This window comes from Babylonia areolata, chromosome 27, assembly GCF_041734735.1.
Source record: "Babylonia areolata isolate BAREFJ2019XMU chromosome 27, ASM4173473v1, whole genome shotgun sequence".
NCBI lineage: Eukaryota > Metazoa > Mollusca > Gastropoda > Neogastropoda > Buccinidae > Babylonia > Babylonia areolata.
Window position 1 is genome coordinate 20,085,627 of NC_134902.1, and position 27,500 is coordinate 20,113,126.

General features: G+C 44.1%; 1 protein-coding gene across 2 annotated transcripts in view; it reads left to right on the top strand.

The window, feature by feature from the left end:
- LOC143301278 (uncharacterized) overlaps window positions 1-27,500 on the top strand; it is an 86,508-nt gene that overhangs the window by 44,308 nt on the left and 14,700 nt on the right. For both annotated transcript variants that reach the window (XM_076615455.1, XM_076615454.1), the window contains exons 4-5: window positions 16,238-16,291; window positions 27,429-27,500. The exon at window positions 27,429-27,500 is cut by the window's right edge and continues 96 nt beyond it. In XM_076615455.1, coding sequence (XP_076471570.1) covers window positions 16,238-16,291; window positions 27,429-27,500 — 126 coding nt within the window. The remainder of the gene's footprint in view (window positions 1-16,237; window positions 16,292-27,428) is intronic.

Here is a 27,500-nt window from a genome sequence, read left to right on the forward strand (position 1 = left end):
TCACGCTTCTCCTTGATGGCCAGCGTTCTCTTGTTTTCAAACGTCTTTATGCCACTAGAGCACAGCATCCTCCAGCGAGAGCGGTCAAGGGCATCAGTTTCCCTGGAAGCGATGTCTATGTCACAGGCTTTGAGGTTTGTCTTCAAGGTGTCCTTGAAGCGCTTGCAGGGTCTTCCAAGTTCGCGGTGGCCTTCCTTCAGCTGGCCATACAAAAGCATCTTCGGGATCCTGCTGTCTGTCATGCGGACAACGTGTCCTGTCCAGCGTAGCTGGCACTGGATCAGCAGGCTTTCGATGCTGGGCAGGCTGCTCCTCGAGGTGGGAGACCCTGTCTTGCCACTTTATGCCGAGGGTCTTTCATAGGCATCTCTGGTGAAACTGCTCAAGTTGTTGAATGTGACGGCGATACGTCGTCCATGTTTCACAGCAGTGCAACAAGGTGGTCAGCACAACAGCTCTAGGTTTTGATTTTGGTGCTGAGCCTGATGCCTTTGTTGTTCCACAGCCTTTGTTGTTCTACAGAGTCTGCCAAAGGCGGAGCTGGCCTTGGCGATGCGCTGCGTCACTTCAGCATCAAGGGCTCCGTTGCTGCATAGGGTGCTGCCCAGGTAGCAAACTTTTGTCGACTGACTTGATCTCTGTGTCATCGATCTTGACTGCAGGCGGGGGGTGGGGGTGGGGGGGGGGGGGGGGCTGCGGGGGGGGCACTGGCATTCTGTGAGCTAGCTGGTTGGTACATGGACTCGGTCTTGCTGAGGCTGATGGTGAGTCCAAAGCGCCTGCATGAGGTTGAGAACCTGTCCTGTCCATAATGAACTGCATGTCCTCATGGGTGGGTGCAGCGAGCACGCAGTCACCAGCGAAGAGAAACTCTCTCAACAGTGCCTCAAACACCCGTGACTTGGCATGAGGTCACCGCAAGTTAAAAAGTTTGCCATCTGTGCGAAACTGAACGTAGATGCCCCGGTCACAGTCTTGGAAGGCGTCAAACAGCATGGCAGAGAAGAGAATGGAGAACAGTGTGGGTGCCAGGATGCAGCCCTGCTTCACTCCATTTACCACATGGAACGGATCCGACATTTCAGTATTTTCCTGTACTCTCGCCTGTATGCCATCGTGGGATGACGCAATCAGCTGGATTAGGCTCTCTGGGCAGCCGAACTTTAGGAGGATCTTCCACAGACCATGGCAGTTCACTGTGTCGAAGGCCTTAGTCAGGTCTACAAAGACCATGTGAAGCTCCTTGTTCTGCTCACGGCACTTCTCTTGCATCTGGCGACGGCAAACACCATGTCACATGTTCCCCTGCCTGAGCGGAAGCCGCACTGTGCTTCAGGGATGACTGTGTTGGAGACATGGTCGACCAGTCTGTTCAGTATGATGCGGGCGAAGATCTTGCCGGCGATGCAGAGGAGAGAGATTCCACGGTGGTTATCGCAGGATGTTTTGTCTCCCTTCCGTTTGTAAATGTGGACATTTGAAGCATCCTTGAAATCCTGGGGGACCTCCCCTCTCTCCCAGATAGACTGGAACAGGGGGTCAGCTTGTCTGTCAGCACCTCGCCTCCATACGTGTAGATGTCGGCCTGGATTCCCTCCACTCCTGGTGCTTTTCCTGACGTTGTCAGCTTCAGGGCCTTCCGGGTCTCGTCCTTGGTGGGAGGGGCAGCTAGCGAGTCATTGACTGGTAGCTGTGGGAGGGCTGCAATTACCTCGTCAGATACGGACGAGTCCCTGTTGAAGAAGGTGTTGAAGTGCTCTGTCCAGCGGGCAAGGATGTCTTTCTTGTCTGTCAGGAGGGTGGTCTGGTCCGAGGCTCGGACAGGGGTTGATCCTGTGACTCTCGGCCCATACACAGCTCGGAGACCATCATGGAAGGTCTTCGTGTCGTGAGCATCAGCAGTGGACTGAAGCTCTTCGGACTTTCTCTCCCACCAGGTGTTCTTCATCTCACGCAGCCTCTTCTGTACGAGTCGCTTGGTTTGCAAGTAGTGGTTCTTCTTCCTCTGGCAGTCTTTATCGGAAATGTGATCCTGATACCGTATATGCAGTGTGTTCAGGAGCTTGGAGATTCCAGAGTCGTTCTCGTCAAACCAGTCTTTGTGGCTCCTCTGTAAAAAGCCGAGTGTGTCAGCTGCTGCTGTGTACACAGCATCTCTAAAGGTGCTCCATACCTTTTCTACATCAGCTGATGCCGGAATTTCTTGGAGAGCTCCTTGGATTTGTTGCTGCAGCACGTCCTTGGTGGTAGGGAGGCGGTGGATTTTCAGCTTCCTAGGGGGTTTCTGCCTGGCTGGTTTGAGCTTGCGTGCAAGTCTGATGTTCATCTTGCTGCGTACCAGGCGATGGTCCGACCAACAGACTGCTCATCTCATGCAGCGTGTCATGGAGACATACCTCTGTCCCTCTGCCGGACAATCACATAGTCCAGCATGTGCCACTGCTTGGAGCGGGGGTGCATCCATATGTTCTTGTACTTGTCCGCTTGTTGGAAGAGGGTGTTGGTGATGGTCAGTCCATGCTGCACGCAGAGCAAGAGCAAAAGCAGTCCGTTGGAGTTGCACTTGCCAGTGCCGTGCTGTCCTAGGACTTTTGGCCACGAGGAGAAGTCCACGCCGACGTGGGCATTGAAATCCCCAAGGATGATCAGCCTGTCCTTTCTGTCTACCGCTGAAATGGTGCGACTGAGCTCCTCGTAGAAAGCTTCTTGATGTCATCAGGGTTGGTCCTCGTCGGGGCACAGCAGCTGACTGTGGAGAAGCGATCCTTGGACAGCTTCAGACGCCGGGTCATCAGCCTATTGTTTATCTCACGTGGAAGGCTATCAAGCTGTCGTGCAAGTTTGGTTTGTATGGCAAAGCCCACGCCCGAGGTTCTTGGGGTGCCATCTGGCTTCCCAATGCAGTAGAAGGTGTAGCCCCCTCCAACTTCCTCCAGCTGGGTTTCACCAGCAAACCTGGTTTTGCTCAGGGCTGCTATGTCCACTTGGTAGCGATCAAGCATTCGAGCAATGAGCGCTGCGCGCCTTTCTGGTCTGTCGTCTGTGTCCAAAAGGGTGCGAACATTCAGGCACCCAGAGTCAGGGCATGACTCCTGGTTCTTTTCTTCTTTTGTTTCGACTGCTAGTGTTGGATGTCCAAGTAGGTGCGGTTTACTACTAGGTACTAGGTGAGGCAGGGTTTGTTTAGGGATCCTTTTATCTCCCCTTCCCCATGTGGGGAGAGCAGTGCTGTCCTTAAAAAGTCTGCTCTGACGCTGTGGGAGGATACGGGCGCCGCATCTGCCCCAGTCTATGGCGGACGACCATCACCCCACAGCCCCCTGCGTGCAGAGTCGTGACTAGGAACTGCCAGCAGCATCCTCTGCCTGTCCCCGTTACCACTTCTCCATCGCCGCAGGGCTGGCTTGGGAAAGCTGGATGTTGAAGGGCTAGCTCGTCGTTCCGACATCAGCCTGGTTGCCTGACCAACTCAGGTGACTTATTTGTTTCAGTGAAGGGTAGTTGTGCAGTCCCTTCCCCACTCTCTCGCCTACCGACGCTCAGAGTCCCACAGGTGCAGATACTACCACGTGTAGAACGGCCTCGGCAGGTGCAGGTTTTTTCTTCGGAGTTCCGTCTCCTAGGAGGACTTCCAGCCAAGGATAAGAGCTCCCCCTGCCCTTTGGTCATCCTCTTCCGCCTTCACAGCCGTTGGGAAAGGTTTCCTCCTCCGCCTGGTCCGTGTAATACGGCCCGTGTAACTACAACTGCAATACAAGGCAGAAGCGAGCCCACACAATCGCGGGCCCCAACACACGTCGCGCACTGCTACTCAACTCTGAAGGCGGACGGTTGTAAGAAGAGAACACATAACACATTCATCATTCCACAACACATCTTTGATCAAGCAGAAAGCATTATCAGTCACAATTCTGTACATACATGTGTATTTACTTGTTTGTGGAACTTGGGGAGTGTCGGGCTGACCCCCAAACACAGAGTACTTCGTGAGTAACAGGAGCGAACGATAATAACCCCCCACAGCCCCCCGCCCCTGGCTCCTCCCCCCCCCCCGCCCCCATTCCCCAACCCCACCCCTAACCGACAGTGTTGCGCTGTAACAGCTGAATAACACTGTATATAACAGTCATCTTCATTGTCATCAATCGAAAGAAAGGATGTGCCTTTCCTTCCTTCCCTCTGTTCTTGCCTGTCTTGTCTTTTGGTGACCGGCAATCATGCAAGCACCCCCATGTAGTTTATCCGCCTCACTCCCTAACAATAGTTCCGTTCAGTTCAGAATTTCCCATTCGCAAACTACGGGAGTTAGTGGCACCTCTTCGAACGGACCGATCTACTCACTCAATCACTATTGCCATTAGTTACCGTGTTCCATTCTGTCCGTCCGCGCTGTCTGCGGGGGGAAGGGGAGGGGGGGTGGGGGTGGGGGGGGGAGTTAAACCTCTCAGGCTGTCGTCATCACTTACTCAAATTCATTGGTGTTTGGCTTGGCTCTCTGTGACAGCGTTCTTCCATTACAGACTTGTGGTCTGACTGTTGATGCTCTCTCTCTCTCTCTCTCTGTGTCTCCTTTTTTCTCTTAACTCTCTCCATACGAACGGCGAAAGAGACGACCTTAACAGCATTTCACCCCAATAACCACCATCAAAATATTGCAAGCGGAAGGCTCTTATACTGAAGAGGTGAATGTTGACAAAGAATACCACAATTCTGACGACAGAAGCTAAAGGTTGGGTCATTGAGACACCCACTGGACATCCGAGGGGTCTGTGTTGAGGGGAAGAGAGGGCTGGCCGTACTGAGTGAGTTAAAAACTCTTTTATGTGGACTGGCAGGAAAGTAAGTCACAAACCACTTCTTCTTTGAGAAATTGAACTAAAGTGACAGGCGCAACAACCTAGCGGTTAAAGCGTTGGACTTTCAAGCTGAGAGTCCCAGGTTCGAGTCTCGGAAACGGCACCTAGTGGGTAAAGGGTGGAGATTTTTCCGATCTCCCAGGTCAAAATAATTATGTTTAGACCTGCTAGTGCCTCGACCCCCTTCGTGTGTACACACAAGCAGAAGATCAAATACGCACGTTAAAAATCCTGTAATCCATGTCAGCGTTCGGTGGGTTATGGAAACAAGAACATACCCATCATGTACACCCCCGAAAACGGGGTATGATTGCCTACATGGCGGGGTAAAAACGGTCTGTCTGTCTCTCTCCTTTTTCTCTGCCTCTCAGTCTCAGTCTTTGTCTCTGTCTGTCTGTCTCTTTCTCCCTCTCTCTCCTCTCTCTCTCTTTCCCTCTCCCTCGCCTCTGTCTGTCTGTCTCTTTTTCTCTGCCTCTCAGTCTTTGTCTCTGTCTGTCTGTCTCTTTCTCCCTATCTCGCCTCTCTCTTTGCCTGTCTGTCTGTTTCTCTCTTTCTCTGCCCCCCCTCGCCTCTCTCTGTCTGTCTTTCTCTCTCTCAGTCTTTGTCTCTCTCTGTCTGTCTGTCTCTGTATCCCTCTTTCTTTCTCCCTCACTCGCCTCTCTGTCTGTCTGTCTGTCTCTTTTTCTCTGCCTCTCCGTCTCAGTCTTTGTCTCTGTCTGTCTGTCTGTCTCTTTCTCCCTCTCTCGCCTCTCTCTCTCTCTTGCCTCTCTCTCTCTCTCTGTCGCCTCTCTCTCTCTCTCTCGGTCTCCTTTGTTATTTTTTTAGTTTTTTTTAGAGCCTTCTCTGTGTGGGCTGGCATGGGAGGGAGTTAACTGGCATCTCTTTGTCTTGTCCCCAAACACTCTGTCAATCGTTTTCTGTTTGCCCATTTGCTTTTCTCCCAAATTCAGCAGCACCCTCCTGCTGTTGTTGTTTTTGCATCCCCCCCCCCTCTGTTGGAACTGAGGGGGGTGGGGATGGGGGTGGGGGTCGGGGTGGGGGTAGGGGTGTGTGTGTGTGCGTGTGTGTGCGTGTGGAGGGGGTGAGGGGTGTAATAGGGATTGATGCGGCGAGCAGGTGTGTGTGTGTGTGTGTGTGTGTGTGTGTGTGTGTGTGTGTGTGTGTGTGTGTGTAGGAGAGAGAGAGAGAGAGAGAGAGAGAGAGAGAGTGTAGGAGTGTGTGTGTGTGTGTGTGTGTGTGTGTGTGTGTGTGTGTGTGTGTGTGTGTGTGTGTGTGTGTGTATGTATGTGTGTGTGTGTGTGTGTGTGTGTGTGTGTGTGTGTGTGTGTGTGTGTGTGTGTGTGTGTGTGTGTATGTATGTGTGTGTGTGTGTGTGTGTATGTATGTGTGTGTGTGTGTGTGTGTGTGTGTGTGTGTGTGTGTGTGTGTGTGTGTGTGTGTGTGTGTTCATTGTCAGGACTCGGGAGGATATGTGGGAGGAAGTGGTTTTATAGTGGGAACAGAGTAATGAGCTATTTTACATTTGAGAGAGAGAGAGAGAGAGAGAGAGAGAGAGAGAGAGAGAGAGAGAGAATGTGTGTGTGTACTTGTGTGTGTGTGTGTGTGTGTGTGTGTGTGTGTGTGTGTGTGTGAATGTAAGTTTGTGTGTGTGTGTGTGTGTGTGTGTGCGTGTGTGTGTGAATGTGAGTTTGTGTGTGTGTGTGTGTGTGTGTGTGTGTGTGTGTGTGTGTGTGTGTGTGTGTGTGTGCGTGTCATCGTTTTGGCTGTCATCACTTACATAAAACCTTTCAGACTGTTGTCATCATTCGCATCAGTCTTCCAGGTTATCATCGTCAGCTACATCAACCTTTTAATTTGTCATCACTTCCATCAACGTTTTAGTTTGTCATCACCACACACACAACCTTTTAAGTTGTCTGTATCTGTTAATGAACGTTTAGGTTGTCTTTATCACTCAAACAGGCCTTTTAAGATGTCACTATCACTAACATGCACATTTTCTGATGCCATCATAACATACATCAACCTTTTAGGCTGTATTCATCTAAAGATTGCCATCATCGTTTACATGAACATTTTAGGTTGTCAACATCACTGACACCATTCTTTTATGTTGTCGTTATCAAACCAGCTTTTTAATGTTTTCTTTATCATTGACACCAACCTTTTAGGTCTTCATCGTCGCTTGCATCAACTGTTTGGGTTGTCATTATTCATAGGGTATCATCATTACTTACACCAAATCTAAGGTTGCCGTCATCACTTTACATCAATCTTATGGACTGACATAATCCTTTACACCAGAGTTCCAGGTTGTCATAATGACCTGCATCAAACATATAGGTTGTCCTCGTCACTTACATCAATCTTTCAGGCTTTCATCGTCGCCTGCATCTATTCTTTGCGTTGTCATCGTCACTGACGTCAGTCTTTGAGGTTTTCATCGTTGCCTGCATCTGTTCTTTACGTTATCGTCGTTACTAACGTCAAAATCATTATTATTATTATTTTTTTAGTTGTCATCATCGCCTGCATCAGTTCTTTAGGTTGTCTGTCTGTCTAAATTTATTTATTTTTATGTTATTATTTTTTTTAAATTATTTTATTTTATTTTTATTTTTATCTTATTTTATTTTCTCAAGGCCTGACTAAGCGCGTTGGGTTACGCTGCTGGTCAGGCATCTGCTTGGCAGATGTGGTGTAGCGTATATGGAGTTGACCGAACGCAGTGACGCCTCCTTGAGCTACTGATACTGATACTTTAGGCTGTCGTCGTCGCTTACGTCAATTTTTAAGTTCTCATCATAATAATTTCACATCAAACTTTTTTAGGTTGTCGTCATTACTCAATCAAGATTTTTGGTTGTCATCATCATAATTACAGCCAGTACGTGTTGTTTTCAGTCGGACTCTCTCTCTCTCTCTCTCTCTTTCTGTGCGACATCATTCTCCCATCACAGCTGTGCTGTCTGAACGTTGAAGATTCTCTGTCTATTTACTATCTCTCTCTTGTTTGTTCGCTGCTGCTGTTTTTTTTTTTTTTTTTTTTTTTCCCCGTGCCAGCTTTGTGCGGGCCAGCATGGAAGGGAGTTAACTCACACACAGCCAGCTCTGCCTCTCTTTGTCTTGTCCTCAAACACTCAGTCAATCGCTCTCTGTTTACCCATTTGCTTCTCTCCCTTAACACCCTCCCGCCCCCCACGCCCCTCCCCCCCCCCCGCCCCCCCGACACACACACACACAATCCCATCCCTTCCCCCCCCCCCCCCAACCCGACACCCCTATCCCGACCCACTTTCTATGTTAGAATTGGGTGCTGTTGTTTCTTAATGTGAACAGGCAAGTTTGTGTTTTGTTGTTGTTGTTTTGTTCGTGGTTGTCAGAGTGAGAGAGAGAAGATGTGTTGTTCTTTCGGTGTGCTTGGAGGAGTGTGTGCGGACTGAACGAGGAATTGTTTTTTTTACATTCGTGTCTGTTTGTGTTTGTGTTTTTGCTGTGTTTGTAGTTGTGTTTGTAGTGTGTGTGTGTGTGTGTGTGTGTGTGTGTGTGTGTGTGTGTGTGTGTGACAGAGAGAGAGAGAGAGAGAGAGAGAGGGGGGGGAGAGAGAGAAAGAACGAGCGAGTGAGAGAGAGAGGTGAGACAGAGAGAGAGAGAGTGGGTGGATAGAGAAAAAAAAGCCAAATTCTGTCTTTCCTTTCCTTCCATCCTTCCGTTTTGGAAGGAAAAGAAATGCAGCTGAACAACTTTTCCGTTATCAGAAAAAAATCATCATTAAAAAAAAAAACAACAACCCCCCCCCCCCGTCCCCAAACAAACAAACAAGCAAAAAAACCCAACAACAACAACAACAAAAACCAACCATCCGACCATCAAACCAACCAACAATAAACCAACCTACCAACAATAAACCAACCAACCAACCATCAAACCAATTATCAACCAACCAACCATCAAACCAATTACCAACCAACCAACCAGCAAACAAACAATCAACCAACCAGCCAACCATCAAACCAATTACCAACCAACCAACCATCAAACCAATTACCAACCAACCAGCCAACAAACCAATAATCAACCAACCAATCAACCAACCAAAAACTAAGTAGCAAATAGAGTGACAGACAAGCAAACACATACAACACGCGTTTTTATATCAGTTATGTTTTTTAAAAAAGACAACAAAACTGTGAACCTCAAACGACTGGAAAACACCAAAGGATGTAGCCCCCCCCTCCCCGTGTCCCCCCATACCCCCTCTTCCCCCACCCCAAAGCTACTTTTTGTCCACGTATACAAACCACAACTTTCGATTTTAATCATTAGTGGAACAGCCACCTCTGCGCTAAGTGCGCAGTTACAGAGTACCGACCAGAAATCTAAACTGGTGTTACTGTTTCTTATTATATGGATGGTGCAACATAAGACATTAGCCTGCTTGTTAAAACTTGGGTTCCTTTGTACTCTCACCCTCCAACCAACACAGAGGGAGAGAGAGAGAGAGAACACTGAACACTGAAATGTTTAATGTCATTAGCTGTAAAGCTCTGGTGACATAGCAGGTACAAATCAGAACAAAAACGGTGCAAAACAAATAACAGAAAAACACACACACACAAAAAAACCCAAACCAAAGTAAACTAAACTACTAAGGGATAAGCGGCACTTTGGTATTTTGTCGTTTGCTTAAAATGTCCATGTGACAGGCGGGTACCGTGCCTTTTTTTTCCCCCAGGCGTTCGTCTCCAAGGTTTGAACAGTACACAGGAGAGAGAGAGAGAGAGAGAGAGAGAGAGACACGCAGAGAGAGAGAGAGAGAGAGAGAGAGAGAGAGAGAGAGAGAAGACACGCACACACACACACACACACACACACACACAGAGAGAGAGAGAGAGAGAGAGAGAGAGAGAGAGAGAGAGAGAGAGAGAGAGGGTTACGCACCCCCAAAAAACAATCATAATCATTTAAAAAATAATTTTGTATTCGAGATATAAAAAGGTTATTTGTTCCACCTTCCGAACCCATCATTAAAAGTTGGAAGACTTTTTTTTTATAATTTTTTTTTTAAACCCTGCACAGAACTGTTCGAGCGGTAGCGTTATCGGCAAGGAAAACACGTAATGATGTTTCTTCACGTCACTTCCCGCTGCCGTCATTGGAACATTTCGAACCTTTCATGGACATCTTCTGACAATTGTGTCCTCTTCTTCTTCCTTGTCGAGAATGTTTTTTCCCTTTTGTATTTTCTCCTTCCTTCTTTCTTTTTGTTTTGTTTTTCTTTCTGTTTGTCTGCTTTAAAATATTCTTTTTGTTGTTTATATTCGTTAAATTCGCTTTACTCTGTCATTGATATTGCCTTTTTTTTTTTCTTTCTTTTTCTTTTTGTGTGCGCTTCTTTCCCCTCTTTTCTTTTATTTCGCTCATTCTGATACTTTATATCTTTATTTCCTCTTTCTTGTCCTGTTTTTTTTTTCTACTCTGAAATTTTCGCCCCACAGGACTTCATCAGGAGAGCGTCTTGTCTGTGACGTATTGTGTATATGTACGTCATCATCCACGTTTGACGTCAATGTCAATGTTACTACAAGTAATATTATGTATGTATGTATGTATACTCAAACCGATTTCGCACCACTTCTTAACAAGAAATTTGTGGGTGAAGAATTAACACAAATGAATGCCCAAACTCTTCGATGACTACAACTGGGAGAGAGGTTGAGTTGGAAGAGAGGGAGAGAGAGAGAGAGAGGAGGAAGCATAGGGGATATGAGAATGGGGCGTGTGGGGTGGGTGGGAGGGGGGTATGTAGGGGGGGGGGGGGGGGCATGGGGTGGGGGTGTAGGGGGACGGGATGTCACTGATGTCAATCTCTACTGGGGAGTGTCAAGTCTGGAGAATTAAGACATGACTCTGGACGGGCGCAATAGTCGAATCGTTAAAGCGCTGGACCTTCAATCTGAGGGTCAGGGGTTCGAATCACGGTAACGGCGCCTGGTGGGTAAAGGGTGGAGATTTTTATGATCTCCCAGGTCAACATGTGTGCAGTCCTGCTAGTGCCTGAACCCCCTTCGTGTGTAAACGCATGCAAAAGATCAAATACGCACGTTAAAGATCCTGTAATCCATGTCAGCGTTCGGTGGGTTATGGAAACAAGAACATACCCAGCATGCACACCCCCGAAAGCGGAGTATGGCTGCCTACATGGCGGGGTAAAAACGGTCATGCACGTAAAAGCCCACGTGTACAGACGAGCGAACGTGGGAGTTACAGCCCACGAACGCAGAAGAAGAAGAAATGACTCGGCGTTTCGACTTCTGTATGAGTGTCAATTCAATTCAATTCAATTCAAAATACTTTATTATCTGCTTCAACCAACAACAGAAAATTTTCTTTCGGCTCACTTAAAATAAAATGCCCGTCAGCAAAAATCAAAGAGATAAAAAAAATCACTTATCACCATGCACACATCAATTATTATGTAAAAAGAAAAAAAAACATGTGGGTAAGATACTATTACATTATGATTCAGAGTGTAACAACTGTGTGTGTGTTGCGTGTGTGTCCGTGCGTGTGCATGCATCGTTTTGTGCATCAGTTGTCAAGACAATGGACAGTGACTGTCCGCCCGCCACTTATACACGTTACAATAATACCAGCGTATAGGGGCGTTCCTATTCCTGTATTATTGCAAAACTCCCCATCAAATGGCTAGGAAGAAAGGTGGCCGAACGGTCAAGACCTTTTCTACCTATACAGTGTCTGTGAGGGTCTGGGTTCAAAATCCCGGTCTCCCCCTTTCTTTCCCCCCCTTCACCCCCCCCCCCCCCCCCGCCCCCTCAAAATTGACTGGAAAATCAAACTGAGCGTCAAGTCGTTTGGACGAGACGATAAACCGAGGTCCCGTGTACAGCACACACTTTGCACACTCAAAAAAGAACCCATGGTATCAAAACTGTACGTTGTCCTTTAGAAGAAAAAAAAATTCTGAAGAAGAATCGAATTCAAAGAAGTAGACACAGTTTGTTTCAGTTTCAGTTTCAGTAGCTCAAGGAGGCGTCACTGCGTTCGGACAAATCCATACACGCTACACCACATCTGCCAAGCAGATGCCTGACCAGCAGCATAACCCAAAGCGCTTAGTCAGGCCTTGAGAAAAAAAAAAGAAAAAAAGAAAAAGAAAAAAAAAGGTGAATAAATAATAGATAAGCTTACATAAATAAATAAATAAATAATAATTATGATATAAAAAAAGGTAGTAGTAATGAAGTAGACACAATATTTATATATCTATACACTCAGAGCCTGTGCAAACAACCTGGGTTCTGCTGCTGGTTGGTCAACTGCCTAGCAGATGGGGTGTAGCATGTATGGATTTGTCCGAACACAGTGGCGTCTCCTTGATAAACTATAACTTAAAAACTGGCTTCCCAAAGCTTCTGGCGAAGAGTTATTCCGGATTTAGGGCGGAAAAAATAATTATGATGAAAAAAAAATAGGTCGCAGACATGAAAACTTAGAAAATAAAGTTTGAAAAGAAAAAAAAAAGAAGAAAGAAACAAAAAAGAAACAACCCCCCAAAACCGAATAAATGATTTAAAATCGTTTTGCCCTAAGCTTGAGCCTGGGGTCTGAAAAGATTATTTTTAAATATGTATGTTTCTTCCTTTCTTTTTATTCATTAATCCATTCACTCTTTCTTTCTTTTTGTCGTTGTTGTTGTTGTTGGTGCTGCTGTTATTATGTAGTCTTTGTTTCTGAAGAAGGGGCATCTTTTGCGGGAAATCTTGCGCCTGGTCTGATAAGCTGTATTAACATGTCATCAGGACACGCACCACTCTCCTCTCTTTCCGTCCCTCACTCACTTTCGCTCCCCCCCCTCCCCCGCCCCCCCCCCCCACCCATACCCCATCTTTCGCTCCCCCACTCCTCCCTTTCCCACCTCTCTCTGTGTCTCCGTCTCTGTCTGTCTGTCTCTCTGTTTCTGTCTCTTCATATTTCTGAACATTGTCAGAAGTTTAACGAGAGAGGTTTCCCATCTCTCTCTCTCTCTCTGTACTGTGTCCGAAGTTTCACGAGAGAGGTCTCTCTCTCTCTCTCTCTCTCTCTCTCTCTCTCTCTCTCTCTCTCTCTCTCTCTCTCTCTCTCTGTGTCTCTCCCTCTCTGATACCTTTTATGATATATTTCTTTCTGTGATAGACAATCACGCGCCTTTTCGAAGAAAACGAGTTAAATGTCTCAATCTTCCTGGCTGGCTCACACCGGAAATATCAAAAGCAATGAAGGAACTCGATCGCCTTCTATGTGAAACTAGATCGCTTCTATGTGAAACTAAACGACAAGAGAATGAAAATTTAGAACATCTTCCAGAGGATGTTAAAAAGAACAAAAACAACGTGAGAGGGAAAAAAAGAAAGAAATTAGACTATAAAAACAACAACAAAGAAACAAGGTAAAAGATCTCATTCGTGCTCCCAAACACGCATACTTCAACAAAATGTTAAATATTAAAAATGATACTTCCTCATTATGGCAAGCAATTAATGAAATTACTAATAAGTCTCGTGCTAAATCTCCAAAACACACCTGGTCGCCTGATACATTCAATACTCATTTCTTAAACATGGCGGAGTTAACAAAATCTAGCGAAACACTATCTGCGGAAAATTATATTCTGCCTTCTTGTCTTTTAACATTCTGTAACGGCAGACTTCAGCAAGAGTATTCCTATAAAATACCTCTTCTTGCAGTCCACGAAGTTGGTGCGCTCATTTCCAGTGTAAGAAACAAAAAATCTATTGGACCTGATGGAATTAGTTCCTCTCTATTGGAACTCGCACTTCCTTACATTGTTGTTCCCCTTACATTCAAAAACAACGATACAACGTGTGCATCGAACAGGGTGTCAGTCCCCATGCTCTTAAGACAGCAACAGTTATCCCATTACCGAAGTCAAAAGACACGTCAGATTTGAATAACTTTAGACCCATTTCTCTTCTGTCAGTTTTATCGAAACCACTCGAAAGACATGTTCACAAACATCTTATGCAGTATCTTGAAACTCAAAAACTCTTCCACCCTTTGCAGTCGGGCTTCCGACATCGTCATTCGTGTCAAACAGCATTAGTCCGTTTGTGTGATTCATGGTTATTTGGCATCAACCGCAGTGAAATTGTAGGTGGTGTTTTTCTTGACTTAAAGAAAGCTTTTGATCTTGTTGACCACAAATTATTACTAAAAAAAAACCTGTCATTGTACCTCAGAGACCCCACCACGATGTCCTTTTTCGAATCATTCCTTACCGACAGAACACAACATGTGTTTACTAGTGGTAACACTTCTTCCACTAAAGCAATTAAAAATGGAGTTCCTCAAGGATCCGTTCTTGGATCGCTTCTATTCTGCATATTCATCAATAACCTTCCTTTGGCTATATCAGACCCAAGAGTCTCGTGTGATCTTTTTGCAGATGACACTTCCCTTCATTCCAATGCTGTCAGCGTTGCCTCAGTTCAATATTCTCTTCAGACGGCCATAAATGATGTTTCTAAATGGTGCAAATCCAACTCTATGGCGCTTCATCCCCCAAAAAACAAACAAACAAACAAAAAAACAAACAAAGAGTATGATTCTTGCACCAAGACAAAAGCATAAAAAATCCACTTGTCCTCACTTTGAATGTCGATAACAACTCCATTGAACAAGTCCACGAGCACCGTGTCTGGGGAGTCATAGATGATGAATTGAAATGGCAATCACCCATTAACTCTTTCTGCAAAAGGCTGGCACGCAGTCTTTTTTTTATTTATTTTTTTTACTTAATCAGCTCAAGCCTTACATAGACAGTGATGCTCGCAAAATGTTCTTGCACACTCACTGTCTTTCTCACATTAATTACGCATCTGTAGTCTGGAGCTATGCTGCAGATGTTCATCTTAAAAGCTAAATTCCCTACACAAGAGAGCAGCCAAAATAATTTTACCAGATCCTTCATTGTCAACTTTTGAAAAAGAAGCCAGATTAAACATCCTTCCATTACAACAACAGTTAGTATTCAACAAAGCGTTACTTGTGTACAAAGTGCACAATAACTTATTTCGCTTACCCGAGCCTCATGCCGATACGACTCGAACAAGTACATTTTACCACGCACCAGCATTGATATGTTCAAAACAAGTTTTGCATTTTCAGGTGATCCCTATGCAATTCACTCCCTGTGTACATACAAACGAGCAGTTCTCTACCTACTTTTCAAGTCAAATCTCCATACATATCTTCAATCCTTCCCACCATAAATGACACAGATATCGAGGCGACCGTTGGCAGTAACAAGTAGGGTACTAATATGTCTAACTTATGGGATCCGTTTTTATTGTTTCTCCTTATTCTTGTTTTGATCTTGTTCTTATTCTGTCTTATTTTCTTTCCATTCACTTTGTTTTGTTTGCTTGTTTGATTTCTTTCATTTTCTTCTATTTTGTGTGCATGCATGAATTTATTCATTACATTCCATCATGATGGTGACAATAGCTGTTGTAAAGTTATATTGGTGATGGTAGTAGTCATTTAAGTATTAGTTGCATCAGTTGATGATAACAGCAATGTGGCTTTAGTCATTCGGTTGTCGATACTGATGACATGTTTCTCTTCCCCTCCCCCCCCCCCCCCCCACCGCCTCTATCTCTCTCCCTCATCCTTCTGTCATTCTGTGTGTGTGTGTGTGTGTGTGTGTGTGTGTGTGTGTGTGTGTGTGCGCGCGCGCGCGCGCGTGTCTGTTGTTTATCATATTCTTTCTGCAGGACTTTTTTTTAAATTCTCTCTTTCCCCCCCTTTACATTATATATATATATATATATATATATATATATATATATATATATATATATATATATATATATATATGCTGTTGTAACTGATGTAGATTAGCAAGGACAGGCTGGAAGAATGGGCCATGCCTAAAATCTTAATCCTTGAATAAAAAACGTTTTGAGTTTTGAGTTCTCTCTCTCTCTCTCTCTGTTTATTTCTCTGAACGGTGTCGGAAGTTTCACGAGAAAGACAGACAGAGGGAGATAGAGAGGGAGAAAAAGAGTGAGCACACACACACACACGTTTCTTGCGCACCACACACGCACTTACGTACACTCACTGTCGGTTTTTGTTTGTTTGCTTGTTTCTTTTTTTTTTCTGCTCCATATGCCGAAATTTGAACGAAAAGTTAATGCTCCGTCACCCCCCCCTCCCCCAGCCCCCCGCGCCCTTACCCTCCCTCTCTCTCTCTCTCCTCCAATCCCCCACCACACACACACACACACACACACACACACATCACTACTTCATCACCGTTTTATTGTTGGTTGTTTTGTTTTATTTAACTGTTTCAGTGCCGAAAGTTGAACGAGAGAAGTTTGGCCATTGGGGACCGCAAACGTTCCTGGGTAAGAAGCAAGCGGCCTAATTGTCTTGTCACGTTGATTGGCAGGGCGTTTTGGCTTCTGAACTCCTGTCAGATAACACACACACACACACACACACACACACACACACACACACACACACACACACACACACACACACACACACACAAAGAAAAGACAAGAAAAAAAGACACACACACACACACACACACACATACACACACAAAAAAGAAAAAAAAAAAAGAAGAAAAAAAGAAAAAAAAAAGACCCGTCTGTTTTTTGTTATCTTTGTTTTTACCACTATTGTTTGCAAACTTTCAGTCTCCATCCGAGATTCTTTTCTTTTCCTTTTTTAAGGGTGTTTGAAACTGTGAGGATTTTTGTTGCTAAAAATGTCAAGTGGACCCTTTTTAAAAATTAAATTTTTTTTTTTTTTTACCCCATACTAAAGACAAAAGGATAAAAAGCATGGCGAATGAAAAAAAAAAATCCATGTACAAAGAAATACATATAAAAAGTCTCAACAGTTCGATTCCAACTTTTATCTTCTTCATCGGGGCCTTGCAACTTGTGGAAGGTGTGTGGAAATGTGGTGGAGAGGTGAGTTATTTACCGACCTTTTGGTCATATACGTCGATAACTCTTGTTCGGGACGAACAGTTTCTTCCCTTTCTTTCCACACCCACAGTAGCCCCATCTGTTGTCGAGTGAGTTTCTAGATGGCCCAGAATGTAGCTTTCGTCGTTAGAAACGTGGTATTCTTTGTAGTGTAGGGACCTTCACTTTCATGGTAGGGACCTTCAGTGTAGGGACCTTCCACAAATAACATTTTCGTGATGTCAGTTTCGGTGAAGCGCTGCTGTCGTCATTTGTGTGTGTGTGTGTGTGTGTGTGTGTGTGTGTGTGTGTGTGTGTGTGTGTGTGTGTGTGTGTGTGTGTGTGTGTGTGTGTGTGTGTGTGTGTGTGTGTGTGTGTGTGTGTGTGTGTGTATTAGGTCTGCGTCATGCATCACGTGTGATAAAGTGTTGCTCGGAGGTTTAGTGGTCGGTATAGCAGGTCGAATGATCCCTCTTCTTTTATCGATCAATCAGTCACGAATGATCCCTCTTCTTTTATCGATCAATCAATCAATCAATCAATCAATTGATCAATCAGTCAGTCAATCAATCCATCGGTTGATCGATCGATCAAATAACTTTAATGTCCTCGTCATAAAAAAAAAAATGTTAGGGAAACTGGCTTGTGGGCGACAAGATAATAGTACAAAATAGTACAGTTGTAAAAATAACGTTTCACCTACATGTAAAATGTATAAGTAAAGCACATTTAAAGCGTACAAAGAAACATGATACTGATACTGTGTACATGATTATAGTTCTCAGATCGTTTGGCTGGCAGACTGTTGTCAATGGTTTGAACTATGTGTCATCATCATCATCATCATCATCGTCATCATCATCACCACCACCACCACCACCACAACAACCACCACCATCATCATCAACAACAACATCATTATCTTCGTTCTTCTTCATTCTCCTCCTCCTCCTCCTTCTTCTTCTTCTCCTTCTCATCATCATCCATCATCATCATCATATTATTATTATTATTATTTACTTGTTTGTTTCTTTATATGTTCGTTCTTCTCGTCAAATATCGTATTGGTGAAAAGACACAAATACAAAGATTCCATTCCATTTCTGGAATAGTTGGTTTCTGTGATTTTTTTTCTCCTCCCATGTAATCTTGCGACCCGTGTTTTTGCAATTCTCCCCTATCTCCTCGAAAGCAGATTGAAAGCCCTCCCCCCCCCCCCCCCCGCCCTCCCCCCCCCCCAAACCTCCACGCCCCCCCCCCATTTCCACCCACCCCCATCCCACAAAATAAGCGGATAAGAAAAACACCTGTTTCAAGACAGTTTTTTTGTGTTATTTATGGGTGAAAAATAAGGAAATAATCTATGATAGTTTAGTAATATTTCGGTGGGGAAAAAGAACAATCTTGCAAGGCTAATGCGTTAGAATATTTTGTTGCATTTTGTTGTTGCGGCTGTTGTTGAATGAAATAGCATCTGTTTCATCTTGGGTGTACTCGGGGAGGGAGGGGAGAGAAGAGAAGAGAGAGAGAGAGAGAGAGAGAGAGAGAGAGAGAGGGAGAGAGAGAGCGAGAGAGACAGAGACAGAGACAGAGACAGAGAGGGAGAGAAATTTGTCATGAGTAAATTAGTGAATTATTGTAAAAGAGCATCAAGGTCAGAAGGACAGTAAATCGCAGTATCTAATTAGTTCCCATCGATTCTCTGCCATCCACTCTTACTCTTGTTCCAAACCCCGATCCAGTGAAATTATTCTGCTTCACTCAACAGTCACTGAAACACACACACACACACACACACACACACACACACACACACACACACACACACACACACACACACACACACTCACTCACTCACTCACTCACACCCCACAAAAAAACCAAAATACAAATATAACATCCCAACACATACTCTCAAACAGGTAACACAACGACGACCAACTTTCCCCCAGAACTTTTCTGGAACCACTTTCGTCAGAGGGCTGTCAGCGTGGTTGGTGGATAGGAAAGTCCTTGCAGCACACAACACTTAACTTTCAGTTTGTCCAAGATTTTTTTTTTTTAATAAAATTTTTGAACTATTATTTAAATTTTTTTTTTATTATTTAGTTATTTATTTAGTTATTTATTTATATATTTATTTATTTTATTTTATTTTATTTTTTTGTACACTTATAGTTGACTTCATCAAGTTTTTTGCGCCTTATACATATTATTGTTAGTAGTAGTAGTTTTTTTTAATGTATTTATTTATTTTATTTTATTTTATTTATTTATTTACTTTTATTTATTTATTTTATTTTATTTTATTTTATTTTTTTCTCAAAGCCTGACTAAGCGCGTTGGGTTACACTGCTGGTCAGGCATCTGCTTGGCAGATGTGGTGTAGCGTATATGGATTTGTCCGAACGCAGTGACGCCTCCTTGAGCTACTGAAACTGAAACTGAAACTTGTCCAGTCCTCACGTCCTTGAACTCCATCACACTGTCTCGGACTAGGGCATGAAGGGACCTGACGTCGTAGTGGGGACCAGGAAGTAGGCTCAGGCTCTGAACCCAGATGCTAAATGGGACGGACGGGGACCTCAACTGGCAGCAAGAACCTCTCATACTTTGAACCATCTGCTAAATGGCACACAACTTCAAATGGTAACAAGAACATCTCATGCTTTGAACCAGCTGCTAAATGGCAACAACTTCAAATGGCAACAAGAACCTCTCATACTTTGAACCAGCTGCTAAATGGGACACAACTTCAAATGGCAGCAAGAACCTCTCATGCTTTGAACTGGTTGCCTCTCATGCTTTGAACCAGCTGCTAAATGGCAACAACTTCAAATGGCAATAAGAACCTCTCATACTTTGAACCATCTGCTAAATGGCAACAACTTCAAATGGCAACAAGAACCTCTCATACTTTGAACCATCTGCTAAATGGCACACAACTTCAAATGGCAACAAGAACCTCTCATACTTTGAACCATCTGCTAAATGGCACACAACTTCAAATGGCAGCAAGAACCTCTCATACTTTGAACCATCTGCTAAATGGCAACAACTTCAAATGGCAACAAAAACATCTCATGCTTTGAACCAGCTGCTAAATGGGATACAACTTCAAATGGCAGCAAGAACCTCTCATGCTTTGAACCAGCTGCTAAATGGCAACAACTTCAAATGGCAACAAGAACCTCTCATACTTTGAACAATCTGCTAAATGGAAACAACTTCAAATGGCAGCAAGAACCTCTAATGCTTTGAACCAGCTGCTAAATGGGACACAACTTCAAATGGCAACAAGAATCTCTCATGCTTTGAACCAGCTGTGTCTGACGCTCATTGGGACAGCAACATCAACTGGCAGCAAGGACATCTCATGTTTTGAACCGGTTGCCATTGATGCTAAATGGGACAGTAACTTCAACTGGCAACACGAACATCTCATGTGTTGAACCGGTTGCCGTTGATGCTAAATGGGACAGTAACTTCACAACTGGCAACACGAACATCTCATGTGTTGAACCAGCTGCCATTGATGCTAAATGGGACAGTAACTTCACAACTGGCAACACGAACATCTCATGTGTTGAACCGGTTGCCACTGATGCTAAATGGGACAGTAACTTCAACTGGCAACACGAACATCTCATGTTTTGAACTGGTTGCCTCTGATGCTAAATGGGACAGTAACTTCATAACTGGCAACAAGAACACCTCATGTTTTGAACCGGTTGCCATTGATGCTAAATGGGACAGTAACTTCAACTCGCAACACGAACATTTCATGTGTTGAACCGGTTGCCTTTGATGCTAAATGGGACAGTAACTTCAACTCGCAACACGAACATTTCATGTGTTGAACCGGTTGCCTTTGATGCTAAATGGGACAGTAACTTCGCAACTGGCAACAAGAACAGCTAATATTTTGAACCAGTTGCCTTTGATGCTAAATTGGACAGCATCTTCAACTGGCAACAAGAACATCTTATGCTTTGAACCGACTGCCTCTGATGCTAAATGGGACAGCAACATCAAATGGCGGCAAGAACATCTCATACTTTGAACCAGCTGCTAAATGTGACAGCAACAACTGGTAGCAACAAGAACATCTCATACTTTGAACCAGTTTCTAAATGGGACAACAATCTCAAATGGCAGCAAGAATATTTCATACTTTGAATAGGCTGTCTTTGATGCTAAATATAGACAGCAACATCAACTGGCAACACGAACATCTCATGTTTTGAACCGGTTGCTTTTGATGCTAAATGGGACAGCATCTTCAGCTGGCAATAAGAACATCTCATGCTTTGAGCCGACTGCCTCTGATGCTAAATGGAACAGCATCTTCACAACTGACTGCAAGAACATCTCATGCTTTGAATCAGCTCCCTCAGACGCTAAATGGAACAGCAACTTCAACTGGCAGCAACACGAACGTCTCATACTTTGAACCGACTGCCTCTGATGCTAGCTAAATGGGAGGGTATATATGCACAGGCTGCTTTTTTTTTTTTCTTTCTCTCTCGCTCCATGACATAGATGGGACTATTGAAAAGAAAAGAGGGAAAATGCTCCTCGACATTTGTCGCGAGGCACCAGTGGACAGAGACTGCTTGGTCGGACTCGGCCACTGACATACGTGGAAGGGATCAGAAGAGTTCAAAGATCTCTCTCTCTCTCTCTCTGTGTGTGTGTGTGTGTGTGTGTGTGTGTGTGTGTGTGTGCCTTCTCGTCGCGTCTTTGATTTGCTGTAAACGTTTTGGGCGACCAAGATTTTTGTTGTTGATGTTGTTGTTGTAGTTGTGTTGTTTTGTAAATGTTGTTGTTGCTACCTCCATCATCTGCACCGTTTCAGTGGCATTGCTCTCGCGGTTTGTCCGATCATTTTTGAAACGCCTAAAAAAAATAACAACAACATCACCACCACCACTACCACCGCCACCATTACCACTACCACCACCACCACCTCCACCAATACTACTACTACTGGTGATGATGATGCTACTACTACTACAACCACTACTACTAATGATAATAGTGGAGTGATGGCCTAGAAGTAACACGTCCGCATAGGAAGCGAGAGAATCTGAGCGCGCTGGTTCGAATCACAGCCCAGCCGCCGATATTTTCTCCCCCTCCACTAGACCTTGAGTGGTGGTCTGGACGCTAGTCATTGGGATGAGACGATAAACCGAGGTCCCGTGTACAGCATGCACTTAACGCACGTAGAAGAACCTACGGCAACAAAGGGGTTATCCCTGGCAAATTCAGTAGAAAAATCCACTTCGACAGGAAAAAGAAATAAAACTACACGGAGGATAAAAAAAGAAAGAAAAAAAAAATGGGTGGCGCTCTCAGTGTAGCGACGTGCTCTCCCTGGGGAGAGCAGCCCGAATTTCACACAGAGAAATCTGTTGTGACAAAAAAAGAGAGATACAAAGACAATACAATAATGATAATGACAATAATGACAGCAGCAGCAGCAGCAGCATCATCAACAACAATAATAATGATAATGATAATATTAATAATAATAATAATAATAATAATAAGACCTAGTCATCCACTGCCGCCCCACCGTCGCTGATAATAATAATAATAATAATAATAATAATGACATGCAGCCACCCACTGCTGTCCCGTCTACAGTGACATACTGAAAACTTGGGTTGAAGCCTGATATGAGAATATTTACATTCACACGATTGATCGCCCAGTGGCATACTCCTATACTCCTTCGGTGAACACAAGGGCCAAGAAATCTTGAGAATGTTGGCAGAAGAGGATGTTGACGAAGATAAAGAGAGAGAGAGAGAGAGAGAGAGAGAGAGAGAGAGAGAGAGGGAGAGAGAGAGAGAGAGAGAGAGAGAGAGAGAGAGACACGGGAGGGAACTGGTGGACATCATTGAGGTTCTGAAATTCTCGCGACTTGTGAACGAAGTTCTCATCTGAATTAAAAGTTCTTCTTTGAATTGTTATTTGCAACACCCGACCGCATAGGAACCATCTTAAGGCTGTAAACATTTCTGGAATTTAAACAAAATATTACGAAACATAGAATCAACATAATTAAGCCTGATATAAACTAATATCCATAAGCGAATAAAAAAGTAAACAAGGCTAAATAGGGTGAGTAAGGTACACATTTTCAGAGAAAACAACATCGTTATACCCCTTCCAAATATCGAGTTTGTACTCAACATAAGTTGTCAAAGGCTTTTGCATGCATGCAATGAAGTTTTACAGTGCCACTGGCATTTGGACAAGTTCATTTTTAGTTTATCAACCCGTTGCTGCCCAATGTACTGCGAACTATTGCAGTGCATCTCTGCTCACAGAAACTCTTGGGCTTAGGTTTGTTTCCGTGTCTGTATCTTAACTCTCTCCATACGAACGGCGAAAGAGACGACGTTAACAGCGTTTCACCCCAATTACCACCATCAAAATATTGCAAGTGGAAGGCTCTTATACTGAAGAGGTGAATGTTGACAAAGAATACCACAATTCTGACGACGGAAGCTAGAGGTTGGGTCATTGACACACCCACTGGACATCCGAGGGGTCTGTGTAGAGGAGAAGAGAGGACTGGCCATACTGAGTGAGTTAAAAAGGAAATGGACAAGAAAATTAAATACAGTGCATTATTATTATTATTATTATCATTATTGCATTACTCTTTTTTCTCATCACAACAGGTTTCTCTGTGTAAAATTTGGGCCACTCATTTTCTTTGGATTTTTTTTTTGCTTGCAGTATTTTTGTTTTTGTTTTTTTCAAAGTGGCTTTTTCTACATAATTTTGCCATGTTTTTTTTTTTTTTTTACGTGCGTGAAGTGCATGCTGCTCACGGGACCTCGGTTTATCGTCTTAGCCGAATGACTTGTATAGGGGTCCAGACAAACCACTCAAAGTCTAGTGGAGGAGGAAATAATGGGGAGTGTGGGATTCGAACCAGCGCGCTCTGATTCTCTCGCTTCCTTAGCGGACGCGTTACCACCAGGCCACCCACTCCGCTACACGTAAAACAGCTTTCAGTGGTAAATAACAGCAAACTGCTCTTTTCTGCATCATCACCAACTGTCTTTAGCCCCCGCCCCCCACCCCCACCCATCACCACCCTCGTTATGGGGGTATAGGGAGGATGGGTGATGGTAACGTGGGGATGGTGGATCTTCCTGTTCTATAAATGACATACCCACCTGGGAAATTAATGCTAGAAATTATTTTTTCCTGTTTTACTCTGGTGTGTGGTTTTCGTTGTCAATTTAATCTAGCTCACCTTATTTTACTTTATTTTATTTCATTTTTTGTGGTCGTCTCTCATTTTTTTCTTCTTCTCATTTTCTGCTGTACCGGTTCATGGACTTTCCGCATCTTCCAGAAACTCTTGATTTTTTTTCTCTCTCTTTCTCTGATATTTTCTCGACTTCGTGTGTGTGTGTGTGTGTGTGTGTGTGTGTGTGTGTGTGTGTGTGTGTGTGTGTGTGTGTGTGTGTGTGTTAATTTTTGAGAGCGAAGGAAATGCTAGTTTCCATTGGCAGTGTCGGATTGTGTGTTCCTGTTGGGAATTCATTAACAGCTTAGTCTTTTTTTTTTGTGAAGGGATATACCTCTCAAACTAGGAGAGGCAGGATTGCGCTAGCTCTTAGTACTGCAACCTTGGGTGAGGACGGGAGAGAAGGAGGGTAGGGTTAGTTGGTCTTTGTGGAATATCCCCAACTCTGACTGTACTAAAACCCTCTTGTTCGAGAGAGCGGGGATGTAACTTGAGCAAGGAACTCACCACCAATGTCTAGCAAAGATACACCAGGACAGCAGTTGCCACCGCTGCCGTTCTGAGGGTCGTTGTCTGACAATGATTGACTATCATACATACGTTCATACATTTGCACATCATGCGCGGTGTGTAATAATCATATATTAATTGCATCAAAGATCAGGGACGAAATAGTGTAATAAAGAATACATCCCGATTTCCCTGAAATTATGTGGAAAGATAAACAGGACAATTTTGGACAACTGTTTTTGTTTTTTATATATATATTTTTAATTTATTTATTTATTTATTTTTTTACAAACTTTTTTATGATTTTTATCATTTCTTAGGACTGTGACCAAAATATATAAAGAATTCTCGTTGGCGGAGTTATTCGCTGTATGGAGTGCTCTCAAGTCATAAAGTGTGCTGACGTCATCAATTGGGTGTGATGTGGATCAACCGATTCTGACTCCAACCGCGGTTTAGATGGAAGGCGATTAGATCAGATAAAAAGAAAAAGAAAAAAAAGAAGAAAAAAAAAGTGTTCATCGACTTATGTAAAACCATGGCACAAATTTTCATTTGTACTCCGTATATATATTTAAAAAAAATTTTTATCTTCGTTTTTTTGTTGTTTTTCCTTTCTATCTACCCTCGTATTCCGAATTCCATTAAATTTAAACTATCGTAGTTCTATCCTTTTATTCCAATTTTCATTTAACTCATTTGATTTTTTTCTTTGTAGATTTTTACCCATCCTTTTTTCTCCGTCATTAACATTTCTGTGTATTTGTATTTGTATTTATTTTTATCACAACAGATTTCTCTGTGTGAAATTCGGGCTGCTCTCCCCAGGGAGAGCGCGTCGCTACACTACAGCGTCACCATTTTTTTTCCTGCGTGCAGTTTTATTTGTTTTTCCTATCGAAGTGGATTTTTCTACAGAATTTTTTCCAGGAACAACCCCTTTGTTGCCGTGGGTTCTTTTACGTGCGCCAAGTGCATGCTGCACACGGGACCTCGGTTTATCGTCTCATCCGAATGACTAGCGTCCAGACCACCACTCAAGGTCTAGTGGAGGGGGAGAAACTATTGGTGGCTGAGCCGTGACTCGAACCAGCGCGCTCAGATTCTCTCGCTTCCTAGGCGGACGCGTTACCTCTAGACCATCACTCCACTGGGAAGTACTAGTGGGAAGTCTGTGCAAATTTTTTGCTGTTTCATGTTGCATCTTTGAGGCTTCTGGTTCAGACTTTCTGGCCTGGTTTATGAATCCTGTCCCATGGAGCGTGGAGATTTTTTTTCCCGATCCCCCAGGTCAACATATGCGCAGACATATTTATGCCTGAACTCCACTCGTTTGTATATAAGCACACAGAAGATCAAACGGCGCCTGGTGGGTAAAAAGGGTGGAGATTTTTCCCCATCTCCCAGGTCAACATATGTGCAGACCTGCTCCTGCCTGAACCCCCTTCGTGTGTATACCGCAAGCAGGAGATCAAATACGCACGCTAAAGATCCTGTGATCCATGTCAGCGTTCGGTGGGTTCTGGAAACAAGAACATACCCAGCATGCACGCCCCCGAAAACAGAGTATGGCTGCGTACATGGCGGGGTAAAAAAACCCAAAACGGTCATACACGTAAATGGTTCCATGTCTGAGTGTGTATACATATATGCGTGCCTGAAATCTAATTGAATGACACAAGAAACGAATGATGAGCGCCCAATGATAGTCGTCAGTCGATTCTGCCCAGGTAGGCAGCTTGTTGTGCGAAAATGGCTCCGTGTTTGCGTAAAGTGCTGAGAGCTTGGTCTTCGACCGAGAACAGGCGCTATAGAAGTGTCCATATCATTCATTCATGCAGTCAAGTCAAGGTTCAAAAAATGAAAAGAAAAAAGAGGGAAATGAGAACAAAATCTGATGTATTTGAGGCTTCGGCTTCAGAGTATGGTTTTCCACAATGGTATCACACCCTTGGTGATGTAGTTGGAGAGAATTGTCTTTTTCGTCTCCCTCAACTCTCGTCAAAGTCATTGGGGCGCCGCACAGAAAAAACAAACTGTTCAACAGATTCCTCCTGGTCTGTAGGTTGTGTGTTAACCCCTTGTGTGCCACAGCACGTATCACTTATGTGCAGTGACGTCACTGATGACGTCATCAGACGAAGAGAAATAGCTCTGGAAGTCTGAAAATTCACACAGTTTATCTAGAATGGTATACCTTCTGAATATTTTTCCCAGTGTTAGGCTGATTGTTTTGTATACTGTTTTATGACTTGAAACACCACTTTCTACTGTTTCTCCCCCGGCACTGAAAGAGTTAAAGTCTGGGTCTGTGAAAAGTAATGTTTTTTTTCTTCCAGGTTTTCAATGGAGAGAAAATGAGGAAGGCCTGGATAGGGCGTACTGAACTAAAGGGGATTGCACTTAGCGAGCGTAAAAGAACCCACGGCAACAAGAGAGTTGTCAATGGCATTATTATTATTATTATTATTGTGAAATCCACTCTGATATACGCGTGTGTGTGTGTGTGTGTGTGTGTGTGTGTGTGTGTGTGCGTGCGTGCGTGCGTGCATGTGTGTGTGTGTGTGTGTGTGGTATATGCGTGCGTGCATGCGTACTTGTATGTGTGTGTGTGTGTGTGTGTGTGTGCGTGCGTTCATGTGCGTGCATGTGTGTGTGTGTGGTATATGCGTGCGTGCATGCGTACTTGTGTGTGTGTGTGTGTGTGTGTGTGTGTGTGTGTGTGTGTGTGTGTGTGTGTGTTTCTACCCACCACCACCACCACTGTTACAGGCTGGCTGCCGGTCAGGTCACGTCGCACGGAGATAGAGAACAGCATCAGCCCCTTCGCCGCCCCTCCCTCCT